The following is an 18,665-nucleotide window of genomic DNA, read 5'->3' as shown; positions in this document are numbered from 1 at the left end:
TTCATTATTTTATCTCAACAAAATCTTGGACATTTCCACCTCCCCCCTCCAAATAAATGAGGGGTACATTCCTGAGTAGACTAGAACAGCAGGTGTTGTTCCCACAAACTCATCTGGAGACTGTCAAATCCCTTTGTATGACTGGTGTGAAGAGCTTGCTCTGTAATTTGTGGCTAGCTTCATCGGGACTCTTTTGTGTGTAAATAGATGGTCTAAGTTTTCAAATTCTTCTAGCTGTTTGCCCTTCAATTTTCAGAAAGTTACAAGGGATTTTAGCCATAATACTCACATTTAAAATCAATGTTACTTCCCCACCCCTAGAAGCAGTGGTATATTTAATCAGCTGTACATCTTAATGCTGAAGAATTTGTTGTCTTCTTCTTTGATACAGAAATACTGAATGGAGGGGTATACGTTGGCCAGAACAAGTTTCTTTGCTACGCCGACACCATTCATTGGCAGGATATCGTGCGTAACCCACGGGCTTCCAACTTCACTTTGGTTCCAACAAATGGCAGCTCAGGATGTAAGTATTGGTTTTATTTCCAGCCTTGTGGAGAGCACATCATGACATAATATAAATGCAGTCCCAGGTATTCCATGGATCCTGCTTTAGAAGACTGTTAGCAAATTCTCCTTCCTTACTGTCTGTTCTTTAAAAATTCATTGATTCCTTTGGAAAAATGTTTTGTCTAGAGGCGATTCTTTTTACATGTGTATTTTCTGTATTTTTTTCCTTTCCTATTTATTACTAGAGATGCTGGTGTGAAGACAGGATCTGTATTGTTAGGATTTCTTTGCTCCTACTGCTTATTCTCTGCCTTACATCACAATCCCCTGCTTGTAACATCATAATTAGTTGCTGTAGTAATTATGGTACAAACACAGGGTTATTATTACTTTAGATGATAAATGAACTGTTTTCTTGTATAATCCCAGCAATACAAAGGACACACAGGAAAAAAAGATACAGAGTAACCAAGTGTTTTTAAACAGAATGTTTCCTGCTTTCCCAGACTTCGAGCATATGTAGAATTGTATTAACCAGTTGACATTTCCTCCAGCACTAAGGAATCATTAATATTTTGGGGGAAAGGAGACCTCTTTCTCAGTATCGCTATTATTCCCCCCCACCATGCTATAGTAATAATATGAAACCTAATGTGCAGAGGTGGTAGCGGAACAGTAGTGCTAGGTGCAAATGCTATGTAATGGAGCAAATTACATTCAGAATAGAGTATGATTATGTAACCCAATGTCCCTGGGTGGGCTGTCATCTGCAGGGATTGAACCTGGCACCTCTGGATGTAAATGTATGAGACCTGGGAGAGCCCTGCCACAAGCCACAGTATCAGGGTTTGTTGAAGGTGTCAAGGGGCAGGGTTGGAGCCCATATATTTCTGTAGGGCTATTGGGCAATGAGGACAGGCTACTGTATCTTAGGCAGTCTCCAAGGGCTAGCTAAGTTATACTGATGGCCCTGTTTGCCTCTGCAGCAGCTCCAAACTGGATGGGAGCAAAGGAGGCTTAAAGATAAAACTGCAGAACAAAACTGCACCCTGGGTAAGAATCACAGGATTTGTACCCATATTCATAAAGAAGAATCCATTGTGAACGCATGTACTTGTTCTTCACACCGTAATAGCTTATATAGTGCCAAGAGTGAGATGGCCTTTCCCCGTCTGTCTTCTCTCCCAACCAGAAAAAAGAGAACACGACTGCTTGAAATACAGGGATCAAGTCTCATAGTCAGCTGTGAGCATTCATTTCCTCCAGGAACCTGTCAGATTTCATTGTTCCTGCATCCTCCAACTCAGGAGCTGATCAACAGCTTCTGCCTCCCAGCAGGCACCTTTATTTGTCTCTGATTTATACGGCTACAGTAGTGGCACTTAAAAAGTTCATTCCATTTTGTTAGAGAATTCCCCACTGATCTTCCCCATTTTAAGTATAAGGAATGAAATCAGTATAACCTTTTGAAATAGAAAGAACCTCTTAAGAGTGACCCACTGCAACAAGCAGCAGACTTAATTGCAATTTCTCTCTTGTTTTGATTTTGTTTTCTTTGTCTGGCTTTTGCATTTGTCTTGAAAAATCAACAAAAAACAATGCAGTGAATGAGACATTTAAGGATGGATTTTTCAGTACACCCACTGAGAGTTTTACCATTGACTTCAGTTTAAGCAGAGCTAAGCCAATGCCAAGCTCTTATGGAAATCTCATCCTAAATTAATGTAGCAATCATTATTTCCAACCTCAGGACAAAAGAATGAAAATATATAGGCCTACTGCTTTATGTCTTTAACTTCTGTTTGCTTTACTTTTGAAATTTTAACACAAGAAAGGGCCAATACATGACCATAGGATGCATGTATATTAGTTACAAATGTGATCTAACCAGTGTTGTTTTATTAATGAAATGCATGAGCAATGTTATATAACAGCTTAATAAATACCTCCATGTGGGAACACATTTTAATATATTTTTCTCCATTTCTGACCCATGTAGAGTTAGTTGTATTTTTCAAAAATATAAAATTCCATGTACAATAAATACAGATTCTATCCAAATTAAACACGGGAGTAATATAAATATTAGATGTACCTGGGGAAGCTAAACCACCTCTATCTACACATTGTGCATAGATAGGAAACTAAACCCCACTGTGTTAAAAAAATAGCTAAAATGGGATGACAAAATGTACTGAGACTTTGGAAGACATCAGAGCAAATGACAGCTTTTTAAAACTTGTTGAAATATTATTCAGGTTCCACGTGCGGGCGTCACCCTTTTCAAATAGCTGCAATTAAGTAATTGTATACAAAAAAGCCTTCAAATCAAAGCACTCAAAGAAATGGGAAAACGTTATTACCACCTGTCAAGAGTTAGGGGAAAGTGAATATGTTACCTTGGTGCTTTACAAAAGACTTAATACAAGTTGTTTGTGCTGATACTGAAAGGACTTGGTAAAATGATTTGAACATTTAATACGACCCTCAGAGTGGAAGTCTGTACAGAAGTTCAGAAGATGAGGCATATGTGCCTCACTTTTGATTTAGGGATCACTCTTATCCACTGGTAAAATGGATCCAGACAGACCAACCTGAGCTAGGGGTTATCCCAATCAAACGTATGCTGAGTGTTTCAGAAAGACTTAGATCTTTTTTTTTACATAGATTCTGTGGGTGTATTGTCATTATCTGTTTATGGATACAAGATGATTGTACTGTTTTATGTGAATTTGTCTGAAACTTCAGGTGCCTCCAAATCTTAGAAACTACACAGACCTTTATTAAGTGCATATAGGAAGTTATTAAATAAAGTTAATTAGTTGCGGTGGAAACACGTGAAGTAGATGACCAGATAGAATCCTATCAGAGCACCTGGGGAGAAAGGGGGTGTTCCCTTTACTATCCCGAACTATCTGTTACAGAGCAGGGAAATAGCACACGGGAGAGCCCCCTCATTTACTCTTGCAAGATCACACAGATATGACTACAAAACCTCGTTGTCAATGCTGACTTAGCAGAGGCTGTTGTTAGATTCAATAGAGTCTGTGCAGATGTGTTACCTGTCTCCATTGCTACGAGATCATCAGCTATGGGAGCAGTATTGTCTATAGTGTGCTGGGCTGACATCTAAAACTAGACTGGAGGAATTGAGGACAACCTGCAGTAACATACTTTGACTGGTTACTCCTACATCACCTCCGTACTCTTCCTCCGAGGGGACGTATTAGACACTGGGTGATAATTGGCAAGGCTGTTAGTGCCAAATGTTTGGTCTGGTCTCTGCATATTTAAGGGTTGCAAGCATCCTGTCCACCTATGGTGAGGTGTTATCAAGCCTCCTCAATAATGAACACAAAAGCTCCCCACTGCTCCTCACCAGCCATGACTCTAGCTTGATACAAGGATCTCACAATTGTGAGTTTTGGCCTCCCCACCTACCGTTCTCAAGTCCCTGAATATACCCAAGATCTCCCTGAGCAGAACAGATTGAACTCCAGCAGACAGGGTAATGCATTTAACCTCCTGACCTGACCCTGCATCCATATGCCCATGTAGCGATCACAGCCACCGTCCACATTCCACGCCTGACTTCCTTGTTCCAGACGCCCAGTGCTGCTCACCACCCCAGGATGTGGACCAGCTAACAAACCCTGAAGCACAATAGTACCACTACAGGGGATAATTTCACTTGGAGCCCTCCCCTGCTGTCCCAAGGCACTCAGTGGAGTAGGATTAAGGAAAGATTGCTGACTGAAATTAAAATGCTCTGAAGTGATACCAGTACCATGCTGTGGAGTTTGTGTCACTGTAGCTGCTCTACTTCAGTTACTCCTGATTTCCATCAGTATTATGACAAAGCTGAGTTTGGCCCATGGGCTCTAGGAATTACTCTCCTTTGCTTTCCTTCTCTGCAGCCTGGGCAACGACTCTCATAGTTGTATCAGTGCTAAGAAGCCATCTGGAAAGGTCAAAGCAGCTTAACCTATCTGGTAGCAATAGTGCCAATAAATTAACACTAAGCGCTGCTGCTACTTTATTTCTTAGGTGCATTCTCATCATATTTTCTCAACACATGCATGCAGAAAAACTCTTATGTGAGGCTTCTGAATTACATGGTTGGTGTTGGTACTGTTCTTAAGAAGAATACAACTCCTAGCTGCCAGCATTCTGCTGACTGTGCATCACTGAAATGTAATAAACGAATACTGCAACAGAGGACCAACCTGCTTCACTGCTCCGGGTCTAAGGATGAGTATCCTTGTCCCATGTTCTGATTTTTCCACTCAAATAATAGTATTTACCATTTTCCGTGATTTTTTTTTCTTCACAATACCTTTTTGTCTGAAACTTTACAAAATTATTACTATTTCAGGCATATTCTTCAATGTTAGCGAACCCTAGGCCAACATTTTTCTGGCCTGGCACTTAAGGATGTGATTTTTCTAAAGTGCCCAATTGACATAGGAGCAGAAGTCAGATATTCTTTCTTTGGCAGCTTCACTATATGGCCCTTTTCCTACTTGTTTGTGTTTTTTCTTCTTCCCATATATCTAAGACGCCTATCAACATTTCTGCTGTGTTCTTCAAGTCTGACTTAAGAACCTCTGTTGGAATTTTAACTGGAACTGGTGCCTTTCCCCCCTTTTTTTTTTTTTTTTTTTTTTTTTTACCAATGAACAGCCCTCTGTACTTCTACTCTGGTTACAGGTCCTAGTTCAATGTCCAGATCTTCTCTTTCCTCTAGCTGGGGGATTGACTACTGGCTCGGCATTCAGTAGTTGATTAAAGTACTGCCTACACATGTTTAATTGTTCTGATGTCTTCATTGTTAAGTAGCACTCATTGTCTTGAACTGGTCAGGTGGTATTTGTTATTCTGCCTGACACCTGCCTAATGATGTTGTACAGAATCTTCATGTTATTTTGTGCTGCAGTAGTCTGTGCATCTGTTACCATTTTGCATATAAAGTCTCATATGTCTTTCCTAGCCCCAGGGAGCCCTAGCTCCATGCATATTTTGCAACGTGAGCAATTTTGCAGGATTTGACACAAAACTGGGTTAAACTCAGAAAATTGGAGCTTTGCTCTGAGATTTTGAATTTGTTTTAGCAACGCTTGAAGGGTCCAAATTATTATATGAACATAATTGTACATAGCAAATGGCATAAATTCAAGTACATCAATACTGCATGTAACAATACTGAAACTATCTGGATGCATATTCATGGTGGAATCACTAACTTTTTAGAAAGATTAAAATTGCTTTCCATTTTGTATTTTTTTAAACTAGTAATGTTGTAATAAATTATTCAGGAACACTCCCCTACACAGGACAGCACTGAAATTAGTGAAATTTAAACACATGCTAAAGTACAGTCCTGACTTGAGGTTTATGGGCCTGATTGAAAGCTTATTGAAGTCAATGGGCTTTAAATCAGGCCCCATATTAGTTGTGAAATAAGCAAATTCTGGCAAAAAATTTCAAGCTGATGGAGTGTAACTGTATCTCCAGGTTTATTGTACATAATATTATGCTATTCTGTCATTGCTTTATCTACAATAGCACTTCAGGTAAGAAAGTAGAATGCTCAGTATGGAGCTCAGAAGCAGTATTTTTTTTTTACATTGTTTTATAGATTAGAAAAAAAGATTACTCCCTATCTGCTTGTATTTGATCTGTGAGATCTATGTCGCATTAAAGGGAAACAATTAGATTAAAAAATCCTCCTGAGTTTTAATAATACCCTCTTAGACTATTCATAGAATTGTAGATTTTAAGGTCAGAAGGCACCATTAGATTGTGAAGTCTGATTTCCTCTATATCACAGGCCATTAAAGTTCATCCTGTTACCCTGTATAGAGCCCAAACACTTGTGTTTGACTAAGCATCTTTTAGAAAGACATCCAGTTTTGATTTGAAGACATCAGAGATGGAGAATCCATCACCTCCTAGGGTAGTTTATTCCACTGGCTAATCACCTTCTCTATCTATCTATCTATCTATCTATCTATCTATCTATCTATCTATCTATCTATCTATCTATCTATCTATCTATCGCCTTTTTCTAATTTAAATATGTCTGGCTTTCACTTAGGGTGACCAGACAGCAAGTGTGGGGATGGGGGTGGGGAGTAATAGGAGCCTAAATAAGAAAAAGACCCAAAAATCGGGACTGTACTTATAAAATCGGGACATCTGGTCACCCTACTTTCTCTTCCAGACATTGAATCTTGTTGTTCCTTTTTCTACAAGTTTAAAAAGCCCTTTAGTACCCAGCATTCTCTCCCCAGGAAGGTACTTATACACTGTAATCAAGTCACCTCAATCTTTTTTGATAAGCTAAATAGATTGAGTTCCATAAATCTCTCAATGTAAAGAATTATATCCAGCCCTTGAATAATTTTTGTGGTTATTCTTTGCGCCTTCTCTAGTTTTTCAACATCCTTTTTAAAATGTGGTCACCAGAACTGTATGCAATATACTAATATTGGTCTCACCAACACCGTATAATACAATAATCTCCCGACTCCTGTTTATACGTCTCTTTATACATCCAATGATTGCATTAGCCCTTTTTGCCACAGCATTACGCTAGGAGCTCACGTTCAGTTGTTTGTCCATTATGAAAACTAAATCCTTTTCAAAGTCACCGTTTTCCAGGATACAGTCCCGCAGGCTATAAGCATGGCCTGCATTCCTTGTGCCTAGATATATGACCTTGCATTCGGCCATTTGAAAATGGATTTTGTGTGAATGAGCCCAGCTTACCAAGTGTTGCAGCTCGCTCTGTATGACTGCCCTGTCTTCATCATTATTTACCACTCCACCAACCTTTCTGTCATCCGCACATTTTATATTTACTTCCAGATCATTGATAGAAATATTGAATAGTGTCGGGCCTAAAATTTATCCCTGATGAACGCCATTAGAAACAATGACAATTGTCCATTGATAGCCACTTTTTGAGAGCTCGATTAGCCAGTTCTTATCATTTTACCTTTTATTTGACAAGATCAATTATTTTTTTTTAAATTTAGTTAAATTTATGCCATTTATGTTTTTCTGTGTTTTGCCCTTCAGTTTAAAAAATGAAAATAGGCTTGACAGTTTCACTGTTGTTTATAGTCCGTTTTATTTTGAGGTTTCTATTTACGTATGAGCGCGAAGTTTGAGCTGCAGACGTTGCAGGGAAATGTGTTACTGTTTTAAAAAAGAAACTCTGTCCATTTATATTATATACAAACATTATATATGGAAATATATTTTATTGAAGTCAGATTTTGTGATAGCTTGTTTGTTCATCATCCTAGCTTTGGATCTAAGTTGCCTGCCCCTTTAATTCTTCCCCAATCAGCCATAAAAAAATAAAAATCAGATACATATTCGGGTACACAACACTGGACATTTTATATGGTGTTCCTTGGGATTTTATTAGTTAATGTTTGCATAGTGCTTTGTGGGTGTAAAGTGCTACGGAAGCCCAAGCATTCTTCTTCTTACTGGGAATTAACAACATGGTGTTTGTGTTTGATGGTAAGTGCTATATAAGGATGGCATTGATATACAGTAGTTTACTGCAGCTACAGAATGAGGTCTGAAGGGTAGTCAAACCATTGATTTTATGATCAGTATAATAGAGCTCTCAGTGGGTTAGGTCAGTGGTTCTCAACCAGGGGAATGTGTAACCTTGGAGGTATGCAGAGGTCTTCCAGGGGATACATCAACTCATCTAGATATTTGCCTAGTTTTACAAGATGCAACATAAAAAGCACTAGCGAAGTCAGTACAAGCTAAAATGTCATACAATGACTTGTTTATACTGCTCTGCATACTGTACACTGAAATGTAAGTACAATATTTATATTCCAATTGATTTTATAATTATATGATACATATGAGACAGTGAGCCATTTTTCAGTAATAGTGTGCTGGCACTTAAGTATTTTTATGTCTGATTTTGTAAGCAAGTGGTTTTTAAGTGAGGTGAAACTTGGGGGTACGCAAGACAAATCAGGCTCCTGAAAGGGGTACAGTAGTCTATAAAGGTTGAGAGCCAGTGGGTTAGGTGCCTAGTGGTTAGTGCACCCTGTGCCACCTCCCTGCAGGCAGGTCTCGCAGTTCTGGCCCTCTTTTAAGCAGAGGTGTGGTGAGGTGGGCAGTAGTAGGGGAACCTGGGCCCACCCACTCCACTAGGGTCCAACCCAGGGCCTTAGGAGGGCCAACAGTGTCTGGCCCCCAAAGGTGCCCTCCGAGTAAACTTCCCAGGTCACTTCCTGCCATCTGCTGTTCTCCCCCAACTTCCACTCCAATATAAGGTAAAAAGAAAAGGCAACCAAGCCATCTGCCCCAACCGGGCCCAGCATACAGTCTTAGTCCCTCCAGGGGACTCCTCCAGCACCTGTGGCAGGAGCCTTCAGGGTAGGCCTCTTCCTCTTCTGAGCTGGGTTGCTCCCTTTAGAACCCTTTCTCATTTGGAGCATGCTCTGCAGGGCTGGTCGGGAAGAGTTACCTGCAGGGCCGGCTCTGGCTTTTTAGCCGCCCTAGCATGGTGTTGCCAATGCTTCAGCAGAGCTGCCTCCCTCAATGCAAAATGGGCCTTACTACCTAGAAATTTCTTCTTGAAACCAGTGGATTCCTTCTTGTCAGAAGACAAACTTATGGCTAAGCACAAGCCCTAGGCAAAAAAGCCACCTGCCGCCCCCCCCCCCCCGCCCCGCCCCCAGCGCGGCAGGGGCGGGTGCCGAGCCCTGCCGCGGGCCCGCAATCCCTGACCGGCCGGAGCGCCGGGAGCAGGGCAGAGAGCCTGGCCGGGGCTCTCCCTAGCGGCCAGAGCACCGGGGGGAGGGCGGCGGGCCTCCGGCGGCCAAAGCACCGGGAGGAGGGCAGAGAGCCCGGCCGGGTCTCTCCGCTCTCCCTGACCAGCCGAAGCGCCGGGGGGAGGGCGGCGAGCCCGCTGCGGCTCCGCTCTCCCCGGCAGCCGGAGTGCCGCGGGGAGGGCGGCGAGCCCAGTCGCGGCCCCGCTCTCGGGCCGGAGCGCCCCGCTGCGATGCCCCCCTCCAGGCGCCGCCCCAAGCACATGCTTGGTGGGCTGGTGCCTGGGGCCGGCCCTGATTACCTGGGCCCAGTCCTACCCTTGACCACTTCCAGCCCTCATGGGGTTTGCATACCCACATCACACCTTTTAATGCATCACACAGCACAGCAATTCATGTCAGTAGCAGCATGTCAAATATTAGGAAGGGGTCATTTTTACACATGACTAGTCTACGCAGAAATTTCTACTCAGATCCGCACCTAAGATATTCCATTTTGTAATAAGTCTGTGGGAGCCCTGTGTTTAGAACAGTGTTGTAATCCAAGTCCCTTCCTAGTACTCCTTGTATGATAAAATCCGAGTAACAGTGATGCTGTATTAATATATATACTTATGGTTTGGTCTGTCCTCAAATATGTGCACACCTATCATGGACAGGTGACTATCCAAAGCTTTGACTCATGGATTAAGTTAAGATAAACATCCATAATTGCAGATGCTGAGCTAACCCTCTGGAAAGGTACCTCCCTTGGCCCATAACAGCCTTCCACCAGATCTCAGTTAGGGTGAAGTTTTACCATGGACAGTCATGCCCTTACACACCAGTGGTTTGTCACTCCATCTGAAATGGATGCATGAGGAACACATTTTATAATTATTTCATCACGTAGAGTCAGTGCCCAAACACTACCACCTGTACCAAGCCTGAACAGTTGGGCTTGGCACAGGGCAGAAGACTATTACGTGGGTTGGATGGATGAAGTAATGAAAGCCAAAGCATGGTGTTGCCAATGCCTCAGCAGAGCTGCCTCTCTCAATGCAAAATGGGCCTTACTACCTAGAAATTTCTTCTTGAAACCAATGGATTCCTTCTGGTCAGAAGACAAACTTATGGCTAAGCACAAAATTAGCTTTGTTCCTATTACTCAGGCTCTATGCAGGAGTCATGCAAAGCTACTCTGCTCACTTGCAAGCTTCCTCCCACCCCCTTCAAAGGAGCAGGATTTATCCCTAAATAAATAAATACAAATCGCAATGAAAATTGAACAGAAATCCATTAATATATGTAGGCCGAGGAAAAGAAGGCAGCACCTAATTCATACTTAAAGCCAACTTTAAGACTAGCTAGTATATCATTCCAGGTATACATCTAAATTGGAAACTACCTACAGGGAAAATGACATTCCAGAAAAGTAGATGCTGAAGGCATTTGTTATTGCAGAGTTTGTTAAATTATAACCTTTCATTGCGGTGCATTACTTTAACTTGAATTAACATTTTAAATGTATGTTTGGAGAACTGGGAAAGGGGCCTTCACCGACAGGTGGTCTCTGTATAGAATGCAGTCATTGCGACAGGTGTCACTGTGCAAAGCTAATACCAGTACGTGTTCTTTCACACAGAGCACCATGAATAACGACACTATCCTGTGAAAGCTCTTTCGACGTTGAATACACCTCAAGTGCTTGCAAAATTGCATTTTAACAGCAGTAATGCTTCCATGGCTTTCTCAGCTGGGGAGCACATTAAATCAGAGCCGAACAGAGAGCCAGTATTTTATGGTCTTAAAAATGTATATATTTCCACCTCTCCCTACAATTAAAGAATATCAGTTCAGAATATAGGTTGCAATTGAAAGAATAATAATACAGAAACAAAAACAATGTTTCTTGAGGCATGAATTTTTGCCAAGTCTTTGACAACTAAAGGTGAGAGAAGAATGAAAAGTGGAAAATAGATCTGCTGTGCTCCTGGCCTTCAGTAGATGCAACTTAGAAACACAGTGAACACATTTTATGTTTGGAGCAGGGCTGGCCATAGGGAAAATGGCACCCTGGGGGAACTTTGTATTTTGGTGCCCTGTGGGCACGGCCCCCTCCCCATTGCACCTGGCTCTGTGGGTGCCCCCCGTTGCCCCTGGCTCCCATGGGCTCTCCCTTCACCCCTAACCCCTGTGCTCCCCTCCTGTGTCCCAACCCCTCCCCTTTGTCCTAACCAATGCACCCCCCCTCCCGGGTGCCCATATGGGGAAACTGACCTGGATGTACGGAGCAGCTGGCATTGCTGCTCACTCACGCCCTGCGCCCTCCCGAACGCTGCTCCTCTGTGCACCTCTAGGGGGCTGTGGTGGGGGAGGGGAGCAAGGAGCGACATCAGGGCTCACTGCATCTAGGTCACTTTCCTCACCTGGGCTGCGTAAGAAAAGTCACCAGAGCACCAGCTCCTGATGCTCACCTCACCTCACAGCCCAGGTGGGAAAAGTGACCCAGATGCACGGAGCGCTTAGTGCTTCTCCTCGCTCCCCCCATCGTAAACCCCGGGGGGCAGGGTGCAGAGGAAAGTTTGGGGGGTGGGGTATAAGCAGTATCTGTGCATCTCTGCTCGTCCCTCTCCCCCATTCCTCTGCTGGGAGAAATCTGGGCCCTCCCCCATGTGGCGCTCCCCTGCCAGCCAGGAGCAGCTGCTGACTCTACACCGGCAGGGTGCCCCTCTGTGCTACTGCACGGCGCCTCTTGACCACGGCACCCCCAGGCGGTCACGTGTGTGACCCACCCCTAAGGCCAGCCCTGGTTTGAGGTGGCAAACAGTGATAGGCTGAACTGGTTCAGTGAACAATAGGAACCTGTACATTCTTTTCTTTATTCAGACCAGCATGTTTGGATTTGGAGGGATGACCCTGGAAACTTGCTAAAAGCCTTAGGCCAACATGCCCAGTTTTTGGGTACTCAATATCAGTGGTGCTGGGACAGTTTTTATAGTGGGGGGGGAGCTGAGAGCCATTGAACAAACCTGTAAACTCTATGTGATGGAAACCACTTCAAGCCAGGGGGTGCTAGCGCACCTTAAGCACCCTTAGGCCTAACACCCCGCTCAATATAGACACACTGAAAAGGCCTCATTTTTTCATTGTGCTCGTACTCAGAACTTGCTGAAAATCTGGTCCCTTTAACATCTGTCGGAGAAAAACAGAGTTCTTACTCTTTCGGTTGGGTGCAGCAAATCAGATACTTTATTATCTCTAGCAATTGCATGGAGGGAGAGAGCTAAACAGGTCTCTCTACAGGTAAACAATTACAGCAAGCATTTATACCTTTTGTTACAGACAATAATAAGCAACAGCTCCATTTTGTTTATACATAAGTCATCTTATTTTTATCACTTATTTAGACTCTAGTCTACATTCCATATTATCTACACAAAGTCGCAAAACAACTTCTCACACAGTTTTTTCCCCACTCGCCTCACACAATCCTCGCTTCTACAAATCCCATGATATTAGGGTTACAGTTAGCCTAACTCTTGCTAACAAACTGTCATGCATTGCAATCCCCTTCAATTTCCTGTCAGTTCTTCCTCTGCTTCCACACATCTAAGCATGTCCAAATAAAAATAAATACAAACATACTTAGGTAACACAAATACAGTGGCCAACTTAAAGACAGTTTTTAATTTTTAAGCATGGAAATGGTTGAGGCTATTGTACCCAGAGATAAATATTTTGCAAAATCTTCCCTTTAATCCTTTGAGTGCTTTAGTGTATTGTACATGATCCTACATGATACCACAGCCCAGTTTTGTTCTAACATCAGAAGAGTTTCTTCCCAAAGGAATCCTAGATAAAGATTATGATGTTCGAAAGAGGCTGAAGGGGGAATGAGATTCCAGTTGCTTCACGATGACGTTTAGTGCCCCCCAAAACTGAGGCACTGAAGATCACTAGTCACTTTTTGGCCAACAGTCTATGTTCAGCAGCCCATGTAGGGTTCTGCCACCACTTTTGGTTAGGGTGACCAGATGTCCCGATTTTATAGGGACAGTCCAAATTTTGGGGTCTCTTTCTTATATAGGCTCCTATTACCCCCCAACACCTGTCCCGATTTTTCACTCTTGCTGTCTGGTCACCCTACTTTTGGTACTGTTGTCACCATTAAAATGTCGTAACTTAACAGCCATTTCCGCAACTGGTACCAAAGTACAAGAGTTACTACTTAGTCCAAGATTAGAGAAATGATATAGTAATTCACATGCCACTAGGTGGCAGCTGTTGGTAAATGCTTACCTTTTAATGGCAGTCTCTGTGTGCATATAATGTATTACTGCACACCACCTGTTTACCCGCAGACTGGCTGTTTAAAGAGTCTTTTACACAAGGGAAAAACTTTCAGCTTAAATACTTAGCAACTTACTTCATCACAGTCACCAGTGTGTTTTGAAAGTAGGAAATAAACCCCAAATACTCAGAATATTAGAAATGATCTGATTGAATTGTGATTGGCATATTTAGAGTGAGTGGGTGGTTAAAATTGGTCTCTCTTGAGCAAGCTTCAGCTGCTTTAGCTGACTGCCTTTGAAGGGCTGCTTGAGGAAGAGAAAAGAAAGGAAGCATTATAAAACCAGTAACTAAATTGTATTGAGCAATTATCTTCTTGAAACTTCTGGGCAGATGCATTCCCTTGACGTTATCTATCTGTTAGTTCAACAACGTGCCCTATCCCAGCCACTTCTTTTACTGACAGCACCTGTTTAGCACAGGTTTGATTTCATTCTGTATACGTTCTTAGCACAAAGAAAATAAGGAAGGGAGTTTGGTTGGTGCGGTGTGTGAGAGAGAAATTTGACTTTCTTATATTAGGGGTACACAGCAGATGATCTTATAGTGGGCCATTCCAGCCCAGACTCTTTCTGTTGCTTGCCTAAAAGAGAAACTTCACACCAGTACACTTGCGTTTTCTAAGCATATGTCACATAGGCTTGTTTGGCTGGACATCCTCAGAACTTGGGGTTGCCTCTATCACTCAAGGCTCATGTTCTTTTGCTTTGCCGGTCATCCTGGCCTACTTGGTTTCTTTCAGTCCCAAACTTCTCCAATACGCTCTCTTAGAAAGTGCTCCTCTCATACCTTCCACTATGTGGAACAATGTGTTTGGATTTGGGAGAATGAAGCTTAGGGACTTTGGATGAGCGTTATGGCTGACAGGTAGGAAAAAATTAGCTAAATAAGGAAGGGGAGGGACCTTCTGGCTTTCTTGTGTGTACTCTCTTTAATTCCTCACTTGAGACTTCTGGTTCTGTCAGGAAGGACTCCATATTCAAGTCCTCCCGGGCCAGTCTTCAAAGACGCTCTGACTTCTCAAAAACTTGTTTCTATTTGTTACGCAGCATTCCTATCGGAAACTAGCTTATGCCTGGCAAAATATAATTCCCAGTCAATTTTAGGAATATCACAATAATCTGCATGTTAGGTGACCTAATTACAGAGGTGAAGCTTTTAGACCTCTCCTAGATAAGATAATGACTTCTAGGCTCTCAACAAAGGTAACATCAATCAATACAATGGCATGTGGAAAAATTCCCATGTCTACATGACAAACTCACTATGAGTCTTCAAGAAAGTATGATCAACATGCACAGGTCAACTCACTCTATGCAAGCCATTGTTATAGATGGCTTATTATCACTGTGATCCAGTACTCATCAAAATCAACATGTCCCATTGACTTCTGTGGGTGCTGAATCGGCCCTAATTTTCTCCCTCTCACTCTTAAGGAAGCAAATAGGATGTTGACCTCACTTCATTTTATCTGAAGAAGATTGTAAAATATGTCTCAATGTTATGCTAACGGCTATCCTTGCTCTTTCTCCTCCTCCTGAAAATAGGTTTTTAAAGAGATGTTACTGAACGCTTGGAAGACTTCAGCCAGCCAGGCTTCCCCACTTAATGGAATGCTGGGGATTCCAGATTTCTCCAGCTGCTTCTCTGTTCTAGCAACGATACCTTTTTGCTCACCAGGCAGAGTTTTTTTCAGTGGTACTTTACTTGCCTTACATTTCCCCTCATCTTCAGTTAAGTCATGCCTGGTTGGGTTTTGACTCACCCTTTCCTGTTTCCCCTCAGAAAACCTGCATTAACACTGATAGACCTCTAAAAATTCCCCTTCACCACCAGTAAATATTCAGCCTACACCATTTAATGAAAGGAAGGAAGAAATTGCTACCCCATCTAATGTGGAGAAATAGCAGTAAGAAAAGGCTCTTGTACTAATTTTATTTCACCTAGGATCTTTTACCAGGTTACAAATTCCTTGAATATTTCCACTTATTCCTGCCATTCTGTGTCCTCTTCCTAAATCTTCTGCTTTCTTTTCTTTCCTTTAGCATATTCCCCCTTCTCCCTATTTCTAGCTAATTTCAGCAGACAGCCTAAGATCCTAAATGGATGTGAAGACTGAACTGCTTTCTGTGGTGGTTCCTCATATTCAGGGTTATGGATAATTACCTATTCCTTACTATGTATCTAAAAATTAAGAGTAGACTGTTATTTTTGGCAGTGCTCTAAGCAAAGGATGTTGATAAGATGAACCATGCTGCAAGTTGTGACACTGGCAAACCAGGTGCCAGCTTATGATTAGGTCCCCATGCCTCACTTGGATATCGACACATACACACACAGAGGGAATCCGTCTAGTTCACCTGTGTGTTAATAGTGGCACAATAGGTATCAGAGTTATAAAAATGTTTAGGCTTTATCGAATGCTTGTAAATTGCTGCATGCATGAATCTCACTTATAATATCTGTATCCTATCTTGTAAGGTAATATATGAGCATTTGCATTGAAAGTCCCCCTAACTGTGTAGATCATAAGACAGGAGAGAAGCATTAACTGGTGTGAAATACTAGTCTCCAACAGGCGCTATGTCCTGCCCGACGAAGGCCCATTGACACCAGATGAACTATTGCGCAACATCAGAGGACAAAAGACTTGCTTGGATGGTGATGAAAACTAAGTATAGAACTCACCACCAGTTTAGGATTTGTGCCCTGAGTTTGGTACCCAGGCTCTTGAACCACTGCAGGACAGCGTGACACAAGTGACCCTAGGAAAGATTGTTCCTCAGACATACCTTACATCACATTTTCTCCCTAGCTTACTCCTTGGTGTGGTGGGAGAGAGTTAATATCCAATGATGACACTTCCCTGCACTAGCTCAGCTCTGCTGGCCAGTGATACAGTGATGTGTGTATGTGCAGGTGTTTGTGTGAGGAGAGCCAAGCCCGTGTTCAGTAGTTAGGTGTGCCCTGTGGCAGAAGATGTTGGGGGAGAGCTATGCCTTAGTCTGAAGCATCAGCACTGGTCACTTTGGGAAAAGAATGCTTGACTACTATCGATGGATCATCAGCGTCTTCTGGTAGAGCAATTCCAAATGGTCGCCAAATCTCGGCATTGGAGGTGGAAATACATTGCAAAAAGTGATGAGTTCGCTTTATTTGTCATTTATGGATACATGTTACTCCTTGTTTGCAAGATGACCACCTGTTTGTTCCTGAACATGTTTGTGAATCCTGAAAGTTCCATCAGTTTTAGCAGGAATGATTATTCAGGTGAAAGTGGATCCTGGAAGTTTATTTTGCATTTGTTAGTGTTCATTTCCTCTTGGCCGGAAATATGCCAAAAATATCCATTTTACCATGACACACACATCCACATCCCCACAGACACATCCCAGCAGTACAGTGGCCTGCAGAAATATAAAGTAATGAAAAAATACCCTTCCAACTTCTTACCTTCTTTTCTGAAGAATATGACTTTATTTTAACAATGGAAGCTGCATTCTCCACCATGCTCCCGATCACTGCTCTGGATGCATTCTAATAGCAACCAAAAGATATCTCGTCTTATTGTCCAATAATTCAGTTATTGTTTTTTGGTATGAAATTAGGGCAAGAACACCACCAGGCTCATCATTCACTTGTCAATGGGCCTTTGATTTTTTTTTTAAGGCCCTCCTCTGAAAATCTGGAATAATGACATTGGAGTTTCCCACACAACATTATGCATGATCACACAGAAAGTACTTATGGCTCTAGCCTCAGATTATCACCCGTAATTATGCTCCTGTCAGACTGGATACATAAAACAAAACAAAAAAGTTGTTTATCTGTTTGCTTTGTCCATTGCTGTTGCAGCTAAAAGAAGATGTCCAGCATAATCGGTGTTTATTAATTATACTAATGTGGATGCAAACATGTGTTTTGCATATGCATGTGTAATAACCTCCCACCCAGAACACAGGTGGGGGGAACCCCCTGCATATGTAATTGTTGAATTTACTAGGATTCTATGCGGTTGCTCTGTTTTGTTGTTTCTGTGTTCAGAAACCACAGACCAAAAGTGCCTATCATGACATCCCAGAAAGAATAATGTGAGCAAGTTGTGCCAAAAGATGGTATTGCTGCTCAAGAGGATCTTTACCTCCAGGCCCCAGTTGGCATACGTGCATTGATTTCAATGAATGTGTGCAGTTATCTGTGGCTCACACCTGGGAAATATATTTTTAATACGAGAGACTCCCAAGGGTTTGTTGATCTTGATGAGTCTGTCAAGCAGCAGGTCTAACTGGACCTAGCCTTTTAGTCTTCTGGCTGGGTTTTCCAATTTGCTTGGGACCCGTAGCTCCATGTTTAGAAATGCATTTGATGCTGCTTGGAACTAATTCTCCATCACAGTGCGGGGAATTCCCTTTACATTGCTCTGTGCTAACAGCTATAAGCAGTAATAATTAATAGCTCCTAATTGCTTAATCAGAGTAAAGTTTTAGCCCATGTCATATGTGAAGGGTTGGGGTTTTTTTTTTTTCTGGAAGACTAAATTCCCTATTAATATATTGAGTCAGAAATCTTACCTGTTGTGTCTGTCTCAGGGGGGAATGTTAGTATCTTTATTATCCCTCTTTCCTCCTCAAGTCTCTTTCTCTACTCATTACTATAGCCTGAAGACATTTTCCTGTAGCAGCAGAACAGTAACATCACAGAGAGCTTCCTATCAGTCCTGCACTGTCAATGATAAATATGAATCCACCCCTGTGCCCGTCCAATGCTGCCAACATGATTTTTTTTGACTTTTCATTTATTCCCTTATGTCTGGTGGTCAATCACTTCTAAGATCAACTCTGTCTGTTGTGGACATAGCTAGCGATACTCTGAAATTTAGGAATTCTGTACAGATTCTTCTGATCCAGTCAACACTGACATGCTTAGGGTTGTCCCTATCACAAATTACATACTCCATTGTTAGCAAGTATTCTGTTTTCCTCAATGCAGGTTGAATTTTATCTCCGG

The 18,665-nt window shown here is 42.3% G+C and overlaps 1 protein-coding gene across 8 annotated transcripts in view; it reads left to right on the top strand.

Moving 5' to 3' along the window:
- Window positions 1-18,665, top strand: part of ERBB4 (erb-b2 receptor tyrosine kinase 4) — a 986,993-nt gene that overhangs the window by 680,665 nt on the left and 287,663 nt on the right. For all 8 annotated transcript variants that reach the window (XM_005279678.5, XM_005279676.4, XM_005279680.5 and 5 more), the window contains exon 4: window positions 392-526. In XM_005279678.5, the coding sequence (XP_005279735.2) occupies window positions 392-526 (135 nt within the window). The remainder of the gene's footprint in view (window positions 1-391; window positions 527-18,665) is intronic.

This window comes from Chrysemys picta, chromosome 11 (genome assembly GCF_011386835.1).
Source record: "Chrysemys picta bellii isolate R12L10 chromosome 11, ASM1138683v2, whole genome shotgun sequence".
Taxonomy (NCBI): Eukaryota; Metazoa; Chordata; order Testudines; family Emydidae; genus Chrysemys; species Chrysemys picta.
The sequence above is the reverse complement of the archived record's forward strand: the minus strand, read 5'-3'. Positions and strand labels throughout refer to the sequence as shown.